This window comes from Triturus cristatus, chromosome 9 (assembly GCF_964204655.1).
Source record: "Triturus cristatus chromosome 9, aTriCri1.1, whole genome shotgun sequence".
Lineage (NCBI taxonomy): Eukaryota > Metazoa > Chordata > Amphibia > Caudata > Salamandridae > Triturus > Triturus cristatus.
This window is the reverse complement of record NC_140592.1, coordinates 318,798,379-318,820,975: the sequence shown is the minus strand read 5'-3', so window position 1 is coordinate 318,820,975 and position 22,597 is coordinate 318,798,379. Positions and strand designations below refer to the sequence as shown.

General features: G+C 44.7%; 1 protein-coding gene across 1 annotated transcript in view; it reads right to left on the bottom strand.

Annotated features, from left to right (window-relative positions):
• Positions 1–22,597, bottom strand: part of USP4 (ubiquitin specific peptidase 4) — a 776,462-nt gene that overhangs the window by 320,263 nt on the left and 433,602 nt on the right. Inside the window, exons 13-14 of the mRNA XM_085625029.1 lie at positions 19,149–19,243; positions 15,903–16,094 (exon numbers count right to left, since the gene is read on the bottom strand). Coding sequence (XP_085481155.1) covers positions 15,903–16,094; positions 19,149–19,243 — 287 coding nt within the window. The remainder of the gene's footprint in view (positions 1–15,902; positions 16,095–19,148; positions 19,244–22,597) is intronic.

The following is a 22,597-nucleotide window of genomic DNA, read 5'->3' as shown; positions in this document are numbered from 1 at the left end:
TAAGACAGTACAAAAGACCCAGATAATACTGGTGATCCTGCTGGAGAGCAATCATTTGTCTGTCAGATGAACTGTATTTTATGTGGATAGCTCAGTGGGTTACTGCCTTTGTCACAGAGATCCTTGTGTTACTTGCAGTTCAGAAGTTACAATCCTAACATAGGACAGTGACCAATGAACTGTCATCAAAGAGCTGCAGACAAACATGAATGGAATAGTTAGAACTTGGCTTTTTTTGTTTTGTGATATAGTTAGTACTTCCCCAGTCTTTCATTATTCAAATGTTGCTAAAATGAGTATGTTTCGGCAGATATACATTTTTATCAGTAAAGCTGATCCCCATGGAATACTCTTTAAATCCTAAGGTTGTGTTTCCCCAGACCAAACCCTCATAAAATATACTGCCCACCAGTATGGATGACATGTGATTCCTACACCTTGTAATCCTCATTGGCTTATGTGACATTCCCTGTAGACTGATTTACATACTTGTATGATTCATTGTCTCTGTATAATGTGTGCGTGGTGTAAAGTACTGACACACACTACACTGATCTGAGTAGCGCTATACAACAAATGAAATGCATATGAGAGAGGGGCTAAGTAAAGATGAGGGGCACTGTTGGAGGGTGGCAGTGAGGGAATCTGAGGAAGAGGTCATGGGGAGGGGCTAGGGAGAGATGAGGGGCACTGGTGGAGGGTGGTAGTGAGGGAGTCTGAGGAGGAGGTGGTCATGAGGGGGAGGGGCTACAGAGAGATGAGGGGCACTGGGGGAGGGTTGCAGTGAGGGAATCCGAGGAGGAGGTCAATAAAGGGGGCCATGGAGGGATGAGGGGCACTGTTGGAAGGTGGTAGTAAAGGTATTTACGGAGAAAGAGGTTATTGGTGTGGCACCACAAAATACTTTCGCATCAGCGCTGAAGCCGGCCCTGTCATGGCCTTTCTGTTTTTGTTTATTTAATTAGCAGTCGGGTCATAAGGGCTACTGTGGAACATACTTACTGGCACACGCACTCTCACTAACTGTATTAAATGTAGTTACTCTGCGCGGCTGCAGTGCGTGTGGTGCAAGCTGCAGCCCCTCTCCCTTGTGGTACCTACAGCATAGCAGGAGGTATCGGGTCAAAAATGCAGAGCTTGAATTCTAGCTAGTCACTTTGTGGTTTGAGACGTATAGAGGTTGGCTGTTATTTAGGCATCTATTTTAGTATTTGAGGAACTCCCTTGAATCGGCTGCCCTACTGTGCCTTGTTCTGTGTTTTGTTTAAACTTATCTGCAAGTAAAACATGATTGAAGGTTATTCCTCTTGATGCTGATTTTTAAATTTCAAGCTGAATTTTTCTATTTACTGTAAAACACCCTTACGTTCTTACAATCAAAAGTGAATATGCAACTTACCAGTATGCATCTGTTCTTGGCATGTAGGGCTGCTGACATTCATATCTGGCATAGATCGCCGCCTAGTGTTGGGTCCGGATGATTGCACATTGTTGTCCTGGAAGAGTCTTCGAAGTATCACGAGATAGGTGGCTCCTCCCCTGGACTACAGTGCGCATGGGCATCCCCTTCATCCTTAGATTGTTTTGCGCCATTGTGGCATAGATGGAGTGTAATACAGTGAAAGATGACCATGCTAACTAGTAATTACTGAATGCTACAGCTGCTACAGGCGCCGGGGAGGAGGGTGGGCGATATGAATGTCAGCAGCCCTACTTGCCAAGAACAGATGCATACTGGTAAGTAGCATATTCAATTCGAGGCATGTGGGCTGCTGAATTCATATCTGTGCATAGATTATATAGCAGTCCCTCCATTAGCGGCGGCTGCCCGTGCCAGCTGCAGCAGTCTGAAAAAGAGTTTTGAGAACAGCCTGTCCTACAGCTGCCTGCTGTCTTGAGTGTACATCTACACAGTCGTGCTTGGTAAATGTATGTATAGTGGACCATGTGGCTGCTCTACATATCTCCTCTAAAGGAATATTTCCTAGGAAAGCCATGGAGGCCCCTAACTTTCGTGTAGAGTGGGCCCTTGGAGGAATTGTTAGTGTGCGCTTAGCTTTTTCATAGCAAATCTGTATACACTTAACTATCCACCTAGCTATTCCTGCTTTGGAAATGGGGTTGCCTTTGTGCTGTGGAGAAAAGGCAACAAACAGTTGTTTTGTTTTCCTGAAAGTTTGCGTTCTGTCAATATAGTATAGGAGAGCTCTTCTGATATCAAGTGTGTGGAGCATTCTCTCCGCAACATTTTCAGGATTAGGATAAAACACGGGCAGTTCTATGGATTGGTTCATATGGAACTGCGAAATAACCTTGGGCATGAATGTAGGGTTGGTGCGTAGTACTACCCTGTTTGCATGAACTTGTATAAATGGCTCTTGAATGGTTAGTGCTTGAAGTTCACTAACTCGTCTTAGGGAAGTAATGGCAACTAGGAAAGCTACTTTCCATGTTAGAAATTGAATCTCACAGGAGTGTAGAGGTTCAAAAGGTGGTCCCATAAGTCTGGTGAGGACCACATTTAGGTTCCAGACTGGTGAAGGAGGGTGTCGTGGGGGAATCACACGTCTGAGTCCTTCCAAGAAAGCTCTGATGGCCGGCACCTTGAACAGAGAGAGGTGCTGCCTATTCTGAAGGTAAGCTGCCAGTGCGGTTAAATGTATACGGATGGAATTGTATGCCAGATTGCATCGGTATAAGTGTAATAGATAACAGATAATGTTTTGCGTTGATGCATCCAGCGGATTGATGTCATTTTTACAATAAATGACAAATCTTTTCCACTTAGCCGCGTAGCAGGCTCTGGTAGTGGGTCTCCGTGCCTCCTTGATGATAGTCATACATTCTGGAGGCAAGTTTAGGTAGCCAAATTCTAAGATCTCAGGAGCCATATCGCCAGGTTCAGCTGTTGCGGATCTGGGTGCTGAATCTCGCCATGGCTCTGCGTTAAAAGTGTGGGTGTGAGCCGTAGCCGTTGATGCGGTACCACGGAGAGTTCCAGAAACGTGGTGTACCAAGGCTGACGTGCCCACGTTGGAGCAACCAGGATGAGCGTCATTGAGTGTTGCTTGAGTTTGCCTGCCACCAGCGGTATTAACGGCGCTGGGGGAAAAGCGTACGCAAATCTGCCGGACCAGTTCATCCATATTGCATTGCCCTGCGACTGTGGATGTTGGAACCTGGCGGCACAGTTTTGGCATTTTGCGTTTTCCTTTGTGGCGAATAGGTCTATCTCTGGATGACCCCACTGCTGGAAGTACGGTTGGAGTACTGATGGATGTATTTCCCACTCGTGCATCTGGTGGCTGTGTCTGCTGAGCAGGTCTGCCATCTGGTTGTCTTTGCATGGGAGGTGTTCCGCCATGAGGAAGATGTTCCTCTGAATGGCCCACTTCCACATGCTCTGAGCCAGATGAGACAACTGTGGCGAGTGTGTTCCTCCCTGCTTCTGTATGTAGTACATGGCAGTCATGTTGTCCGTTCGGATCAACACGACTTTGTTGCACAGGTGCAGTTTGAATGCTTTCATGGCTAGGAAGATTGCCATCAGTTCCAGAATGTTGATGTGCATCCTCCTTTGCTGTGTCGTCCATAGTGCCAGCACTGTGTGATTGAGTACATGAGCTCCCCATCCCTGGAGAGACGCGTCCGCCGTCAGTATGATTTGTGGAACAGGCTCCTGGAACGGTCGGCCCTTGCAAAGGTTTTGTGGATTCCACCAATGCAGAGAGTTGTATGCCCGACCGCTCACCAACACTAGGTCTTTTAAGTGTCCGTGGGCCTGATTCCACTGACGTGCCAAGCACTCCTGAAGCGGGCGCATATGTAATCTTGCGTGCGGGACTATGAAGATGCAGGAGGCCATCATGCCTATCAACTGCATAAACACTCTTGCTGGGAGTGAGTGTTGAGGTTTGAATTTCTTTATGAGCAACTGAAGGCTGTTGATCCTGACTGAATTTGGTTGCGCCGTGGCTGCCAGAGTGTCTATGGTTGCGCCGAGGTACTGCTGTACGTGGTCGGGTTGAAGGTGGGACTTTGGATAATTCAGAGAGAAGCCCAGGTTGTGAAGAAGATGAATGGTGTGGGACATGTGGCTGGCACATTGCTGGGCCGACTTTCCCTGGATAAGCCAGTCGTCCAGATAGACATATATGTGTTGTCTCCGTAAGTGTGCCGCCACTGTAGCCAGGCACTTGGGTGAAAACTCTGGGTGCCGTAGTCACCCCGAAAGGGAGGACTTTGAACTGGTAATGCTGATTGAGAACCGTGAACCTGAGATACTTTCTGTGTGAGGGGTGTATGGGTATGTGGAAATACGCATCCTTGAGGTCTAATGTTGCGAGAAGTAGTACTTGCTGCAGAGTGAGCATGTGAAAATGCTCTGAGAGAATGTAACGGTTTAGAGGTCTTCAATCTAGTATGGGTCTGAGAGATCCATCCTTTTTGGGGATCAGAAAATACAGTGAGTACACCCCTGATCCTCGTTCCTTTGCAGGCACGAGTTCTATGGCTCCTTTTTGGAGCATACTGAGAACTTCCTGTTGAAATAAGTGCAAGTGCTCTGCGGACATATGATGGTGTCTTGGTGGTATGTTGGGTGGAGTGGACGTGAACTCTAGACAATAACCGTACTGGATAATTTCTCTCACCCACCTGTCCGTAGTAATAGATTCCCAGACTGGCAGGAACTGTTGGAGTCTCCCCCCCGACAGGTGTTACGTGGTCGGGGGGCAGTGACAAGGCGTCACTGTTTGTTGGTGGCGGAGGACCTGGAGCTGTTGTTTCCACGGCCTCTGCCTTTGACGTTGTTGCCACGGTATCCACCTCTATTATTTTTATTATAGGTGGTCTGTTTACCTCCTTTAGTGTACTGCGACTGTTGGGAGTTTTGGCTTCTTGATGGCCCTCTGTTGCTGGAGCGACGAAAGGACCCACTCCGAAACTGCTGTGATTGCAGAGCCCCCCTAGACTTTGCAGTCTCTGTATCCTTTTTGAGTTTTTCTAGGGTGGTGTCAACCTCGTGGCCAAAGAGGGAGTTAGGGTTGACAGGTTGATTAAGTATAGTTGTTTGTATTTCTGGTTTGAATCCAGAGATTCTTAACCAAGCATGCCTTCTTAACATGACGCTGGTGTTAATCGCCCTAGCTGCAGTGTCAGCTGCGTCAAGAGCGCACTTAATGGAAGCGTTGCTGATAAGCTTCCCTTCTGTAATCAGGGATTCTGCTCCTTCTTTATACTGATCTGATAGGTGCTGGAGCAGTGTCTCTAGGGTATCATAATGTGCCCTGTCGTATCTAGTTAGAAGCGCCTGAGTGTTGGCTATTCTCCAGATGTTAGCTGCCTGTGCAGCAACCCTCTTTCCTGATGTTTCCAAGACCTTAGACTCTTTGTCTGGGGGAGGAGCATCACCCGTTGTCTGTGAGTTGGCTCTCTTCCGAGCATTGGAAACCACCAATGAGTCTAAAGGCAACTGTCCTCTTATGTAGGCAGGGTCCACAGGAGCTGGCCTATACTTTTTTTCAATTCTAGGGTTAAGGACTCTAGCCCTTGTGGTCTCCTTAAAAATGTCAGTAGCTTGTTTGAGGACCCCCTTTAGCATGGGCAGAGTCCTAACAGATCTTTCTGAGGTAGAGAAGATATCCATTAGAAAGTCGTCCTCAATAGGATCAGTGTGGAGCTGTACGTCATGATTGTTGGCGGCTCTTTCAATTAAGGCATTGAAAGCAGCCGTATCCTCTGTAGGAGATGTTTTCACCACATATGCTTGTGTGTCTGGAGCAGTATGTGGGTCCCCTGGATTAGTATTGTCCACCCAAGGCTGGTTCTGGTCTTCAGGGTCAGTGTCCATAGGATAAGTGTCCTCTATTTTATCAACATATCCAGCATCCACATTAGAGTGTGTGGGTGAGAATGACTGAGGGTCTGTGGGACAATATGGAAGTTGTTCCACTAGAACCGGTGATGTTGGTCGTTTTCTCTTCAATGGAATTTTGTAGGGCTTCATTGGTGTCTCCGACACTATTTTCCGCTTGTATATAGAAAGTCTACCAGTATTGGCGTCGATAAATTGCCTGGGATCCTCATCGGCGCGAGGTATTGCAACCGCTCTCTTTTCTGTTGGAATGCCTGTCGGTGCCTCGACAGTTTTCTTCGGGTCGAGAGGTTCCTGGGGGTCGAGACCCTTCTTGGCGTCGAACATTTTTGGTCGCACCGCAGGTGGGAGGCCAAACTTTATGTGCGTCGACGCGATGTGAACCGCGCTGACTGTGTTGGGCTGCGGGGCCGTGTCTGCGCCAACCATGGAAGCCTTGGTTTGGATGCGTAATAACGACTCCGACACCTTCTGCTTCACAATGGGAGACAGCGCCGTGGATTGGACACGATCCTTCGACGCCGTTTTGGTTGTGGCCTCAGTCCCCGTCCTGAATGTCGTTCTCTGGCCACGAAGACTGGAATGGGGGGGCTCCCGAGGGCCGCTCGCCATATGTGTGTCGACGCTCCTTGGCGTCGATATTTTCGGGTCGGCAACCTTTACCTTGATGGTAGGTGCCGCCGTTGGCTCGATGTTCGTAAGTCTCCTCTCGGCGTCGACAGCCTTCTTTTGCGTCTTCGGCTCCGAGGGCTTCGAGGCCTTGGTGCCGTGGAGAGACTCCTTCACTTTTGGTTTCGCTTTCGGTGCAGTTGCCGTTGCCTTCAGTTCCGATTCTCGTCGATCAAGTGATGGCGCTTTCGATACCGACGGCTCTTTAGGATAGTTCGACGCCGGGCATTTAAGCGGGGCGGAAGAACGAGAGGAATGATCTTGGGTAAGGCCTTGTGGCGATCCCACGACCTGAGCCTTATCGAGTGTCTCTTTGGGCCCTGAATGGACCTGTGGGCGTAGCTCCTCTTCCGAGCTATCCTCCTCGGCCCCAAGGGCCTGTCCGTCGTCTCCTACCTTTTCGACGACTTCATCATCCTCTTCATCTAGAATATGTTCGTCCTCGGCATCATAGTCTGATTCACGCTCCGAAGCCGACGATATCTCTCCTTGAACTTCAAGGTCCACGACCTCCTCATCTTCGGTCCCGAAGATGTTGTCCGGGTTTGGCGCTACTTTCTGCGCCTCGAGCCGAGCTGCTCGACGAATGCGAAGTGTTTTCTTCGATCGAAACCTGGAGCACGCCATACAGATGGCTTAGTCGTGGTTTGGAGAGAGGCACTTGTTGCACACCGGTTGCACGTCGAAGCGAGCATATTTAGCGTTGCAAAGAGGGCAACACTTGAAGGGGAAATTCGATGTCTTAGGCTCCATCGTCGATCTGGATCGGCGCCGACGTCGAAGGGCCCGAACGAAAACAATACCGACGAGGCCTAACTACTCTAAGAGCTAAGATTAGGACATCCGAACCCAATGGCGGAAAAAAACAATCTAAGGATGGAGGGGAGGCCCATGCGCACTGTAGTCCAGGGGAGGAGCCACCTATCTCGTGATACTTCGAAGACTCTTCCAGGACAACAATGTGCAATCATCCGGACCCAACACTAGGCGGCGATCTATGCACAGATATGAATTCAGCAGCCCACATGCCTCGAACCTATATTACTCTTCCGCTCGGGTGGTCTGTCGCAGGTTTTCTGCCATTGCAATGAATGGAAATGCAGCTCTTTGATAGTTAATAGCTTACTGTTCTATATTAGAATTTAAACTGCAAGTAACAAAAGGGGCAAGATTTCCCCACCCAATGAACAGTGCTCCAGTTAAGAATCTTTAGTAAAATCTTATGATGGTACCACCGTTAGGGGCATATTATCAAGAATGGCGTTAAAATTATCGCCGCTTTGCAGCAGGAAACTACCGCTAAAGCTGCGATAATGGGCTTGATATTATGCCCTTGAGCGTTCCAATAGAAGCCCAGGTTCACACCAGAACATGGGCTTCTATTGGAATTCTCAAGAGCATATTATCAAGCCCATTATCGTCGCTTTAGCTGCAGTTTCCTGCCGCTAAAGCAGCGATAATTTTAACGCCGTTCTTGATAATATGCCCCTTGGAGTCTTGTGCTTTCCTAACCCTGAAGTGTACTTGCCTGTGTAACCAATTCATGTCATGGAGTGTTTATCCAATTTGCAAACCGACCTTAAGACCCTTAACGTGGCGCTGTATGTGTAAAAATGCACCATCTTTTCACTTTTTAAAGTAAACGTTTGGAGTGACATTTGGCGTTGCACACGCGCGCGGTCTGGTTTCTGGCGCACATGGCCAAGGTTGCAGCGCACAGAGACCCTCCACTGCCGCACACAGAGGAAATAAATTAGAGGGAACATTGGTCAGGAGGTTTGGCTTATATTCAGCAGAGGGTAACTGCAAGTCCAGCAACTCTGCGGCCTTCTTGATAACTGAATGATAGGGGGCCAATTCTTGTGGTGGCGAAGACCTTGTCGAAGAATGCTCCCACTCCGGAGTGGTATCAAGACCACTAGCATCCTGAATGCCTTCAAAGTCATCAGAAGATGCGTCCCCCTCACCTTCTTCCACTTCTTCCATATAACGCTCCTCTTCGAAGACTCTCTGGGCCTCTCTCCTTGAACGGATCTGAGGAACCGGCGTCGGCGGCGCCGTACGCCGAGTCGGTGGAACCGAACGTGGAGTTGGCGGCACCAGAGTCGGAGGCGCCGGGCGCGGAGCCGAAGGTGTCGGCAACGGCGTCGAGGAAGGCTCCGAAAAAGGCCGCTCCAGCCGAAGTCTAGATGGATCACCAGACGGTGCCGGAAACTGCCACGAAGGAGCCATCGGCAAAAAGGGCATAAACGGGGCCTGAGCATAATGCTGCGGCACTCCCAAGGTGTATGTCATAGGACCCACGGGACCAGATGGTGCGCCGGATGGGAAGGCAGCCTGATGAAAAATCCCATACATCGCATAAAGGAAATGCGTTGAATCCGCACCCGGCGCCGGGAACTGCGGATAAGGGATTGATTCCGAATCCGGTCGAGGAGTACCCGGAACCGGAGCCAAAGTGTCCTCACCAGGCGCCGCAGGATCAGCTGGTCCTGGAGAAATCTCTTTCTCTTGTTCCTGCTCAGCGTCAGAAGCAGAAGACTCCACTGGCGCCGGAGACTGCGCCTGGGACCGCGCCGGAGACTGCGCCTGCGACGGCGCCGGGGACCGCTTCGGCGAAGGCAACCTCTCTGGAGACCTCCTAGGAGATGAAGGAGATACAACATCCTTACTTTGACGTCGAGGAGACGGCGATTTCGAAGACTTACTCCTCGAAGACCGGCGCCGTGAGCTATGCTTCCTCTTCTTGTGTTTCTTTGACTTCGAAGAGTGCGAAGTCGACGACTCCGGCCTCGATTTCTTCTTCTTCCTACCTCTTCTTTCCTTCCTTTGGCCATGAAGAGTTTGGCCTCTCTCTCCTTCAGGGCCTTGGGGTTCAGTCTTCTGCAGCTGGAACAGTCCTCCACGTCGTGGTCAGAAGAAAGACACCACAAACAATCCTCATGGGGGTCAGTCATTGACATGTGGCCCCACATTCCCTACAAGGTTTGAAACCAGACTTCGTCGAAGACATGGTGAATCCAGAAACAATAACCACTACAAGACTACAAAGTAGCAGGAGAGTGCTGGAAAACCATTACGCGTCGACGGCGCGGAAAAAAGGGAACTGACGTCAAAACGCCGACGTGGTTCTCTTATGGCTCCGGTGACGTAATACGGAGTCGCGAGCGGAGCCGAAGCATTATGATGTCCACGTCAGCGTAGAGAGCTGGGGAAAAAAGTTCCGTGGAATGCTGGCGCAGGGGATATTCACAAGGTGAGGAATCCACTGGCAGATGTATCCATCAGAAATAGCATGTTCTCCACCCTGCTGTATTGCACAGCCTGAGTGGAGAACATGCACAGGCTCCCAGTCCCTGTCTGAACGCCAAACCTCGGCGCTCAGACCAATCACGACGCTGCTGTCATGCTGGTGAAAGCAGCGTAGTGATTGGCTAGGGGAGTCTGGGTGCTGCCTGCTTCTAGGAGACGACAACCGAAGAGGACCGAAAGGCGGCGGTCAACTAGCGGGTAAGTGATTTTTTCTTTAATTCCCCGCCACCCCTGTTAAGTAGCAGCCACCATTGGAATCAAGTCATTATGGTGACGTGGACTAATTTTCCAAAATGGCACATTTTACTGCTTTGAAGACATTGCCTACTGCAAGGGAGTTGAGAAAAATATTCATATAGGAGATCTTTCGCCATCATGGCTTACCAAAGGTCATTATATCAGATCAAGGTGCCCAGTATATATCGTGGTTCTGGAAGCATTTCTGTAAATCCCTTCACATTGAGGTAACCCCATCATCTGTGTTTTATCCTCAAACCAACAGTCAGACCGAACGGCTAAACCAAGGTCTTGAGCAATATTTTGTTTCTACTGTTTTTGTAATTCCACCCAAAGTGATTGGACTACGTACTTACCACTAGCAGAATTCTCCTATAGTAACAGAGTCCACAGTGCATCTAAGGGCACTCCTTTTTTCTGTCTGCATTGCTATCATCCAAGGGCCTTTCCTTATATCTTACAAGATACCATTTCAGTCTCAGCTGCAGCCTCTTTTACCTGATATCTTCGAGCAGTAAGACAAAAGATGCATTCCAATTTGCACGAAGCTAACAGGAGAATGAAGAGTACCGCTGACGCCCTTTGACATCACCCCCCACATTATCAAGTGAACGATAAGGTTTTGCTCTCCTCTAAATACCTACCCCATCGCCTGTCTCTTAATAAGTTTAGGCCACCCTTTTACAGCCCTTCAAGATCATTCAATTAGTGAATTCCATGACTTTGTCTGCAATTGCCAAGTTCCTGGATAGTGCATCCTGTATTCCATACTTATCAACTGAAGCCTTACTTTACTGACCCCTACAAACGAGTCTTTTCCCGTCCACCTCATATTCTGGTAAACGATGTTCCAGAGTACGCAGTCCAGGAAATATGTGACACTCTGTTTTTTAGAAACTGTTTACAGTTTCTGATTCATTGGAAGGGCTAATCCTCCCAGTGACAGGTCTTGGGAATATGTCAATTCCTATCCTTATCCGCTGATTTCCTGCAGCTCTTCCCAAACAAACCCGTGGCCTCCGGAGGGGAACCTCCTGTCACTCCACAGGCCATGCTCGAGCCTGCAAAGCCTCCATCCATCTCTCAGGCACGCCGTGGTACCATGCGGCGATCCGCAGTTGTTTTCATGGTGTCTCGGGTGCGCTGCGGTTCCAGTTTTGGAATCCTAGTTCCCTTCACGGAATCCTGCATTGGCTGAAGGAACTACAAACTATATACATAGTGCCTGGGGGGGCAGGATACTAGTCCCCCTAGTTTTTACAGCAGAAGTTCTTCTGTCCAAGGGTCATCTTCCTACTTGTCTTCTTCCCAGAATGATGCAGCCTTGTTCCCAGAATGCTTTGGGAAGAGTTCTCTCACCATTTTAAAATGGTGGCCCTTCATATCTTGTATATCCCTATTTCCCAAACCAAGATGGGGACTGCTCACACCTTTTCACATCACTTCCTGCCTATAGGTATATAAAGGGCCTGAATCTTTTATTTCCTTGCGTTACAACATTTCTCGCTCCTGAAGGTGTGTCCTCACTCCAGTTGGTGTTCCTCACTCCTTTTCTGGAATTCCGTTGGACCATTGTTCCTGTTGGATTCTTCCCTATTTCCAGTTCTGATCTCCCCTTGCTGGTTTCCTGTATTCAGTCTGGGCATGTTCCTTGGTTATCTGTTGTCTTTATTCCGCTCCTGGAGTCTCTGCTTCAGCCAGAGGTTTTTTCCCTTGGGCGTTTTTCCTCTTGGGGACTCCTTCTGGAAGGCACTGTCTGCCCTGGAATTTAAATGCCAGCATCACCGTGGCTACCGGAAAGGGTCACCCTTACACAGACAGACCAGAACCTTCACAACCCGGAAAACATCTCTTCACGCTGGAGCCAGAAAAAGAAGTTCCTACAAAGGATGAACCTAACAAAATCCTAGTGATTTCACTGAAACCATGAAAAGCCCACCCTGGCACAGAGACATCAGGTTACTGTCCATTTTTCACCATGCCCTTAGAGGCAGAGATGCAGAACAACATCAGCTGAGGTAACGCAATGCAGGAATCTAATTGTAACATTTTTACCAAGCACTATTATCATTCTTTAGAACAGGGATGAGGTCAGACTGGGGAGGAACTGTCTGGCAGAGTAGCCACTAGACAGAATTTCAAACGACAAGAAACGTTTTTTTCTAATGGATATGTGCAACTGCAGATTCCTTACCTGTTGATTAGATTCCAAAGTAGTATCTCCCAAGTGGTGGGTCTAAAGGATTGGTCAAACGAGGAAATCCTGGCTGGAGGTGCACCTTCGAGAGGTTGATTGCAAACCCCAGACCAAACAGCAGGACGACCTCTGACTGAAGATGGACTGACAACACCTGGGACAAGTCTGGCCTCAGAAGCCAGTTGTCAATGTATGGAATACAGAAACCCCTGATCTGCGAAGCTATGCCACCATCACTGACATCACCCTCATGAGCACACAAGGTGCTGTAGTCTGCCCAAATCGCATGATAGCGAACTGTTAATAGTTGGAACCGACTACAAACCTCATGTAATTCTTGTGCGGCTTGTGAAAGTACGTGAACTGCTGGTTGAAGACAACCAACCAGTTGCCATGCTGTGGAGCAAGCAACAGCTAACTTAACGACAGCCGCTTGAACTTCTCCTTGCAGAGTAAGAAATTCCGAAGGTGCATGCCGAGAATGAGACAGAGGGACCCGTTTTTCTTGGGAACAAAAAATTACAAAGAGTTGCTTCTCGGTACTATCTTGGCTGCTGAGATCCATTTCACTGCATCTTTGAATAGCAGTGAAAAAAACTCTTTAGAGGATGCGATGAGGAAGGCGGAGGAATGGAAGGAGAGGCGTCTTAAAAAGAAAGGGCATATCAGCCCAAGTTACCACAAGCACAGGTTGTGGGGGTCTGACATATATATATGTTTGGCACAAGAGTGGCAAAGTTGAAAGTTTTGGATAGGGCACTGTACTCTTAACAATGCACGATTAAACATTTCTTTTTTAATTGAAAGCTTCAGAGGGGAGCACTTCAGGATCAGTGTCCTGGAGCGCAGAAAAAGAGACTGACATCAGTGTACTAGGGTGGAAACTCATAGGATTCCATGATGTATATCTGGGGCGGAGCTCTCAGCTAGTGCAGGGCCATGACGCCACCTAGCGGGATTCAGGTGGGGAACAAGCATGTACAATAATTAAATAAAAGTCCTGTTTTTAACCACTCAGCATTAATCTATTCAAAGGTTCCAGTTTGTGACATGTATTGATTATGTAGATAGGCGCAAAAAGATACCTAGATCTTATGAAAGTAGTTGTGGTTACTCAATTTTCGATATTGCCTTAAAGAAGGATACCATTTAAATAGTTAATTATCAGGATAGACATCCAAAAGCTGTTGGCTTAATTAGATGGTTATATTTACTTTCAACCTGGCTACTACTTCGTTTCTTTCTTATATAGTTTACTAGTAATATACTTGATTATCCGAATGAAAAATGTCTCAGGGTTTCTATCTTTGGCAACACTTATTAAGCATCCCCATTCAAATATGCATATAATATGTTCCGCACTGGATGAACCAGGTGCACGCACGTAAGCTCCTTTTAAGACTGTATCAGATGTGTTTCTGGAAGATGCAGCAGAAAACAATAGCATTAGCCGATGTTCTGTAATGTAGCTTGATAATGGGTGATAGCACACAGAGGCACTCCTGCGTGTGCTCCAATATGATCTGCATGTCAATGCTCAGGACTATCACAAATGTGCTATATCTAAATTGTTGTGTCTGCTACTATTGTCTGGTACCCGGGATTTGTATTTATAATGTTCACAGCAGAACGTAACCAATAGCTTCTTTTCCTTTGTATAGATTCAAATAGTCAGTCATGATAAATAAGTAAAATACCAATAAAGATATTTAAACAAATATGCATACAATACTGCATGTTTATCCTAAACATCTTAGCAATTACAGACCCAGATTAAAGAATAAAGCCAATGATTCAAGGTTACAGGTTGAGACCTAACTAATAATAATTAGACACTTAAGGCATTCTCCTGAAAGTGTGTGCATCATACAAGTTCAATGAAAGCACCCGGATGAATAACTACAAAATAGATAAAGATATTCAGTTGTGTGCTCCTATTTCTAATACTGAGACTGTTGAATGGAAACAATAGCTGGAAAAATGAAACTGCTATGAGAAAGCAAATCAAACTATCTAGCAAACAAAAAACCTTCCTCTACCAGAGGTAAAGTGGCTACAGCTGCTTTATTCCGAAATGTTTTGATTGAAGAAAATGTAAAGTAGCCACCTGAAGTTCTATACACACTTTTACAAGGCACTATTGTCTTGAGTCAGATTCTAGAACAGAGGACCAAGTAGGTCAAAACTCTTTGAAAAATCGGTTTGCTTAGATTTAATTGATTTTTATTTTTTCGCTCTCAGAACTTTAATTATGGAGGAGATTGCTATTTTATTCAGGGCTTATGAATATCAATGGATATCACATGGAGAAGAAGGAATGGCTGCTTGGCTGTAATCCTAGTTCTCTTTCAGGGGAATCTTAATTTCAATCATAATAAGCAACCAATCTTCTTGCTCCAGAGGAAGAGATAAAGAAAGTTAATCTTCCTCTCGATTAGTATCCTTTGACTCAGTATTAAAAAAAAAAAAAACCTAAAGCACCTGCCACAGAGGGCATGATGGGATACTGGAGAACTGGGATTCCTTAATGCTGCAGTGTTAATTTTTCACTTCATAAGGTTGCAGTCTATTTGGCTACATTGCTATAGTTTCGGTTCCTTAACTTCCTTTAAATAAAGTTTTTGGGGAAAAAGGTTGTGAAAGTGTTTTCCTTTGTCACTTAGTTCTTCAGTAGAATATGTGTATTTAATGTAAATAAATGCAAGTGGTCTATATAGCCTGTTTTATAGGCTGCTAAATTACTTCTCTTCTATTAAGATATTTTCAGACTTTCTGAGAAAGGTGAATGTAAAACAGATTTTACTGGAAAAAGTAATCCAGTATAGAGCAACTGGGCAGAACTGTTTAGTGCTTATGATGATCAATGCATCACCCCACAAAAACTAGGTATATCAGTTGAAAACGCTGTGTGAAGGTTTAATGCAAATAAAGCTCAAATCTAAATCAACCTCTTTGACCTATTATAAGTCTTGGCATTTGGGAAGACAAGTGCACTTTCCGATAGGAATGCACAACATATCTTGCAAAGACCTGCATGGTGTGATCTTGGAGCTTTCTGCCAGTAAGAGTTTCTAAAAAACAGAGGGATTGATTCTATAGGTTTTTTGACTAGATGTTAATTTAGAGATCCTGGATATTAATTTAGATGCTCTCACCTCAGTATTTCTCAGGTAAATCTTTTTTTTTTTTTTTTTTTTTTTAATGGATTGTAAGGAAGACCGATAAATATTTTTGAGAGAAAGAAAACATCACAATTTTAGCAGTCCTTTAATCTGAAACAGTAATGAATCATCTGGGGACTCCTGATAATATTTAATACAATAGATCATTTTAATTAAAATTAAAAGTTATATGTATGCTGCTACAACTTAAAATTTTAACCAAAAAATGAAGTGTGCTATAACTGCAAATAACACTTGACTATTTCATACAAGATGTTAGAATAATTTTACATTGGTATAAACTAAACAATTCAGCATTTTTAATGGTTCTTCTAACTTCAGAACCATTAAGCTGGATTCCCAAGGTAAAAGGAGGTAAAAGCTGTGGAAAACAGCTAAATAAAATTCCAAGGAGGAATATTAAAAACAATTATTTCAAAGGCCTACTTACCGAATACGTTCAAAAACAACATCATATAAGTAATCTACAGTAAGGATGTGTTTTGGTACGGAGATTAGCAAAGGTTGACCATAGAGGACTGTCCCACTGGATGGATTTGCTTGTCGTATTCTCCTTTCTCTGAAGTAAATTTGAAGAGTGAGACATTCTGACCCACTATTGCTTGGACTGGAAACTTGGTATCTATAAAGAATACAGCATGACAAAATCACAAATATTAAAGCAGAGGAAAAATTCAACAAAGCACAAATTAGAAAATAAATGTCAAACTGGTTTGGTTTAAAAATATTTTCCATATTTTCAGTTTTGGCACTGTGTGCTACATGTTCACCATTTCACAGACTTACAATTAGCTCCAAACTACATATAATTCTACAAGGAGAGCATCAATAATGGCTTGTTTCCATAAAAAAAATCCAAGTGACCTCATAGACAGAGAAAATCTTGAGTTGTCTATGTCGCCTGGAAAATAAAGCTTGAAAACTCCACATCGCTGATAGTCACAAATCTACAACTTATGCCATATTGCCCCTAAAATCATCTTTCTCAGATTCAGCTGATTCAATGTATCAGCTGTGCAAAGGTAGATTAGTATTAGTATGTGGAATCCATCCAAAACATGGCCCTTCCTCCAACAACCCTATCCCCAACGATGCACTCTAAAAACAACATACCTAGGGTTTCACCACCTAATGAGCATCACAATCCCAGCTAAATATTAAAAACTAAGTTAGCAACCTGCCCCATAACCCAGCGCCATCTCTCTCCACAGGTACAGAAAAAAATACCCGTGGTCTGTCACCCTCACCCACCACTCTATACCACCATCACAAAACCCCATTATTTGACCAAGCGAATACCTGGTGCCCTATCACCATCCCACACCTCCCTTTGCAATGCCTGGTTATCCCAGTCTGGAGAACAAAAAACCTAGTGTCATTTCACACTTCAGACTAGGCATTCCCAACTCCCCACTCCCAACTAAACCCATGAGTCTGCATTTAGCAGAAGACCAAAAAGTCTGCTCTGCATGGGCACCACCTCTGTGAGAGTCACTCACAACATGGCCTTTATTTCAGGGCAAATTGATGTTGATAGTGCAGTAGCCCCACTTGCATTCCCATATCTCCTTAGGTCCTCTAGAGTCTGAAAGGAGGCGGTGGATCTAGTCAGACAGAGCTGAGATTCAGGGCCTGGTGCTTCCCTTCTTGATGTCTGAGCAGTGAAGAAATGCATTTCAAAACCCTTGTTTACGAGAACGGCTTCCGTTTAAAGTCAATAAAATACAAGCTCAAAAGCTCAACGCATTTCTGCTATACAAAGCCTTGTTCAGCATTGGTGAGCAAGGCAATTGTATAGCTAAAATGCGTTGAGCTTCTGGTCAAATGTAATTGAAAAAACAGCACTGTGTGCGGACTACTTTCTGTTGATGGTATAGAAAAAATGTGCACCGAGGTTAGGAGACCACAGCAACGTAGTGCACCATTCCCAATCAGGGGTCCGAGGGCATCCGCTAACACAAGAATATATACATGTTGCTCATAAAGATAAAACTCCATTCCACTGGCACTTTGCTGATGATAGCTGAAAAGGGAATACAAAGATTGAGCAGATGCAAATAACACAGTCTATTATTAGTTATCATCATACTGAGATGTTACAGATGCATCTCCTTTTTGTAGACCACAACAAAAGTGTTCCAGAAATGAGAGAAAAAAAAACAAGTTGCACATTTTCAACCAACAACAGATGGCAAAAGTATGGAAGTTTATTAATCAATATTGATTTATGCTGCAAAACCACGTCAGGCCCCGGCCACACAGAAACACTGTAGGCTTTGCAGTCAAGAAATCCACAAAAACATAGGCAAAGCCAGTAGGATCTCAACAAGTTGATAAACCCACCCTAAGCTATCCTAGAACATAGAACTCAGCATCAATAGTCAGGTGTAATCTAGATCTATTCTCCAACTAGTGTAAAACCTCCTCCATGAAGAGGCCTTGTCAAGACAAGGTAGGACCAAGGTGATTGTTCTAACGGGTCCAGCAAAGTTGAATTATGTTGGCACAGATTGAATGCTGGACAGCTCTTTATATGAAGTATTGGGGGTGGAAGGGGGTTAAGGGCATGCATTAAAATAATATAGGATCTAGGGAGAGGGACAGGAAAGTAGGTCGCATTTTGTATAGTCTGTGAAACCTCTCAGCTAGAGAGGTCAATACTTTGGGTCAGCATGGTGACCTTGGTCACCATGTACCTCTTGCGCTTCTTAATGGCATCTATGTACTGGCTAGCTAAGAGGTGATTTGCAGAACCTTGGAAAGATGTTGAGTCTTGACTGTTCCTGTGAGGAGCTCCCTTACCCATTAACTTGAGGATACCGATTGGCTTGCTCGCTAGGGAAGAAGCATCCCAGCTAGGTCAAAGCTGTTCCCACAATGTGGTGAGCTTCGCTTATATGTGGAGTTTCTTGCAGACAAGTATGGTGAGGTGAATGATTTGGTACTAGAGTTAATGAGAAATGTGTTAATGTACTTAGCTGTCCAATGCCACTCCCCTATGCCTCAGTACCATTCCTGTTTGAGAAAATCTTTCACAGGTTCCATTTAGAAAAAGAACAAAGCCCTCCCAATAGCCCTTCAATCAACAGCCACATTTGTGGATCAACATGTTGGGGGTATAAAATACAAAGTATGGTCGTGCCCTATGTATGCACAGTCCCAGACTCTGCAGAGCTCTGATTTTACAGCTTAGAGGAGCTATTTATAGCTGAACCGTAAGATGACAGGGCCATCAACGAGTGGTGATAGGTGAAAGATTGGACATATGACTGCTCACCTCTACTAGGTGGCATGTCCAGAATCCATTTGACAGTAATAACTATAATTAGTATGCTTTGTTTTCAGTGTTTATTTTTTGTGGATTTCAGTGGTGTTTTCGAAGTGTTTTTCCAGCGTTTACAAAGCATATTTTTGCATTAATAGTTTTATAGCACGTATTCAAATAAATAAAGAGGGAAGTAACGCAGGTTATTTAGTGTCTTTGGTAATCTTAGTTGGTCGTTCAACACCTACTGGCATTTGGTATTAGCGTTCCACTAAATGTTTCATAACTGCTGATATATTTTCATAATCTTAGTCTATTCACAACCACACAATTCACTATTTCTAAGAGAAATACATATCAAATTTAATTACAGTGCATTATTTAGTACTATACAACTGTTGATATATTTACACATATATATCATCTCTGTCCATGATATGGTTCAACCCCTCCTCCATTCTGAAAATCTTATGGAACCGATGATTATAAACATCTGCCACCACCATCTAGAGAAGAGAGGAAACACACTTTAAGAGCACTTACATTTAGTGAAAAGAAAGAATTATTACTTTTAAGTACATACATTAACTAAGAAATACAACAGAGTATGTCACTTACATATTCCTTTAATCAACCTACATTGGAGTCTGATAGTGCAGTATGTAAATCTAGTAGATGGTACATTTGCCAACAATTTATTTCATTACTAGGTTAACTTCCACCCGAACAACTTATTATCCTTACTGTTATCTAGGCTCACATCTTGGGTGAGGCACTGTATTTTACTAGACATATCTTTTATTTATAACTATGTTTAGATGACCATGTTTAACTCAATGTTCTGCTTCTCTCAAGCTGCCATGCATGGGTGATGAAGCTAGGGCCTTAATGTGGCTCGAATGTCCTTGCATGTATACTATGAAAGAGGAGAGGCAGAAATTTAGTGTTCTGTGACAGGGATATTTCCTCAATGAATAGTCACCCTCCTTTTCGCCAACACCATAAGTGCGTATACCTGTGAACAGGTATATCGTGCATATGACTGGAGACACAGCTGCTTCATAAGGGAGGAGGCAGTAATGCAGTAATCCGCCATGCCCAAAGAACATCAAAAGGGCAGAATCCCACCCCAAATGCATGACACCTCCAGCACTGCGAGTCATCTCTGAGGCTTTTTTAGCTAACATTTAGGGGTTAAATAGATTCTCTGGATAAGAAAGTAATGAATTAGCCTAAGTCTATTAATGAGAGATTTCTTCAGTTAGGGTGCAGCAAAAGGCCCATTGTTCATCACTGATTATCAAACCCAGGTCTGCTTCCCATTTACCTTTCATTAGCATTTCAGTGTCTCAGCTTTTATGGTGTATAGTCCGGAGACTAAATGTCATCAATCTGAGTTCACTCTCAAGTGACAGAGTGAGCAACTGGGAGGATTCATTGATGAAAGATAAATATATGGCTTGGCATGCAGCCTGGAGGTGGTGATAAAGGAAGATTATTGCTGGGATGCAAAGTGAGTTATGGTTGAATGCCTGCAACAACACGAAGTTGCCCTCAGGAAATGTGTCACTTAGGGAGTTCAACCCTATTCTGGACAGTTGAATTTTGGCTTTAGCTTCTAGTGTCAGCAGATTATCTGGCAGCAGATTATTTAGCAACATCAGAACAGGAGAATGCAACAGTATGTGGCCTACGGGTTTGTTTGAATCTTTCCAGACCTAACATGTGCAGACTACAGAGTTGAAGGATTTATAAGTTATTACAAAGTGACACAGAATCATTGTAAAAGGGAGAGGACGTTTCACATCCAACTTCACCACGAAGTGTGGGAGAAATAGAGGAGGATGGAATCAATCAAGTGGGCCCTTGTAAAGAGATTACACCTCAAACTCTGGTGCCATTAATGTTAATGAATCGTATCTAATGCAGTGATAGTGATTGATATATATATATATATATATATATATATATATTACCTACTGGCGGTCGCCAGTAGGTAGTTATAGTTAGGACCCTCTTTCCATAGGAAAACCGTAACATTCTATTTGGAATAACTTTGGCGCCGGTCGACGAATCCTCGCGAAATTTTCAAAACTAATGGGGCGCTACGCTCCGCTCCTACCCTGAAAGTCTCGGGGGGATTCGTCAAGCGGGGGCTGAGATAAAAGGGGGGTCCCAAAACGCGTTTTTCCCATGCATTTTTCCATAGGACCTTTAGTCCGAGCTACAGCCCGAACGGCTGAACTGAATTACTTGAAATTTGGCAGAGAGGTAGTCCTCAGGTCAAGGAAGTGCCTTTTGTAGGTTTGGTGTAAATCTGTTCAGTAGATTCTGAGAAAATAGCCTTTAAATCAATATATATATATCTGAGCCAGCGTACGGTGCGCTTACGGTGCGCTTACCGTACGCGTACGGTGGCGTGCGCGAGCGCGATTCTGATTGGCCCTTAGATCTTAGTAAACATTCGAATCGGTCGAAACCAGGAAGCGGCAGCCGCCATTTTCTCTCTCGCACTCTGACAGGGGGTTGAAAAACAAAGTGCAAATCATGTAAAGGGGCTGTTTACACAGCTCCCAAGCACCTAGCCATGTCGAGGGAGTCCCCAACAATCCCCCAAGTGAAAAAAGGCAATTTTAATTTTTTCGAAAATTTCGCCGATTACGCTTACCGTACGCGTACGGTAAGAAATAATAATAAAAAAAAGAAAAATATCCACATTCTCCCCACCCCGTGTGCAAAAGGTGCCCGAAGGGCACCTTTTGTGCATGTCTCATCAGAGATAAACAAAACATATATTTTACCTGTCACAACGATGCTCATCATATGACCTCCATGTGCGCACGGTGCGCGAAGCGCATCGTGCGTCCATGGCCCATCTAGCGTAACGTGGGCACGCGGTGCGCAAAGCGCACCGCGTGCTCACTGTGCGCGCACGGTGCGCGAAGCGCACCGTGCGCGCACGGAACGAACTGCGTTAAGTGGGCGCGCACGCCACAAATGGCGTAAAGTAACTTAGCATTTAAAAAACCGTACAAATTCACTGAAAAAACCATAGGTTTCACACACGTTATAGTTAGGAATTAGCATTTAAAAAACCTTGCAAATTCACTGAAAAAACCATAGGTTTCACACATGTTATAGTTAGCTGTACATTTCACTCGTAAAAAACCAATGAAATTCCCCCGTTATAGTTAGTGCAGGCAACTATAACTCACGCGACCGCAATCCTCTGCTGATGCTAATACTGTATTTAGACACTTATTTGCCCATGTCTTCTTCCATTAAATTTTAGCTATACATATATTACAAATATTTTTTTTTCATAAAGACACATATGTCATAAGCAGAGGATTGCGGTCGCGTGAGTTATAGTTGCCTGCACTAACTATAACGGGGGAATTTCATTGGTTTTTTACGAGTGAAATGTACAGCTAACTATAACATGTGTGAAACCTATGGTTTTTCAGTGAATATATATATATTCATTCACTGAAAAAACCATAGGTTTCACACGTTATAGTTAGCTGAACATTTCACTCGTACAAAACCATTGAAATTCCCCCGTTATAGTTAGTTCAGCTAACTATAACTCGCGCGACCGCAATCCACTGCTGATGACGTCACATATTAAATCACTCATGACATGGTCAGTGACATCACTCATGACAACACTGATGACATCTCAAATGACATCACCGATGACATCATTCTTGTGTAAGAGTGGCAGACCTCCTCTTATCCTAATATAAACTTTGATACACACATTGAAAAAAACAAACTAAAGTTTTGAAAACTATAGAGATACCAATACCAGTTAGAACAACCTATTCAGTAATTCCAAAATCCACATACGCATCCAC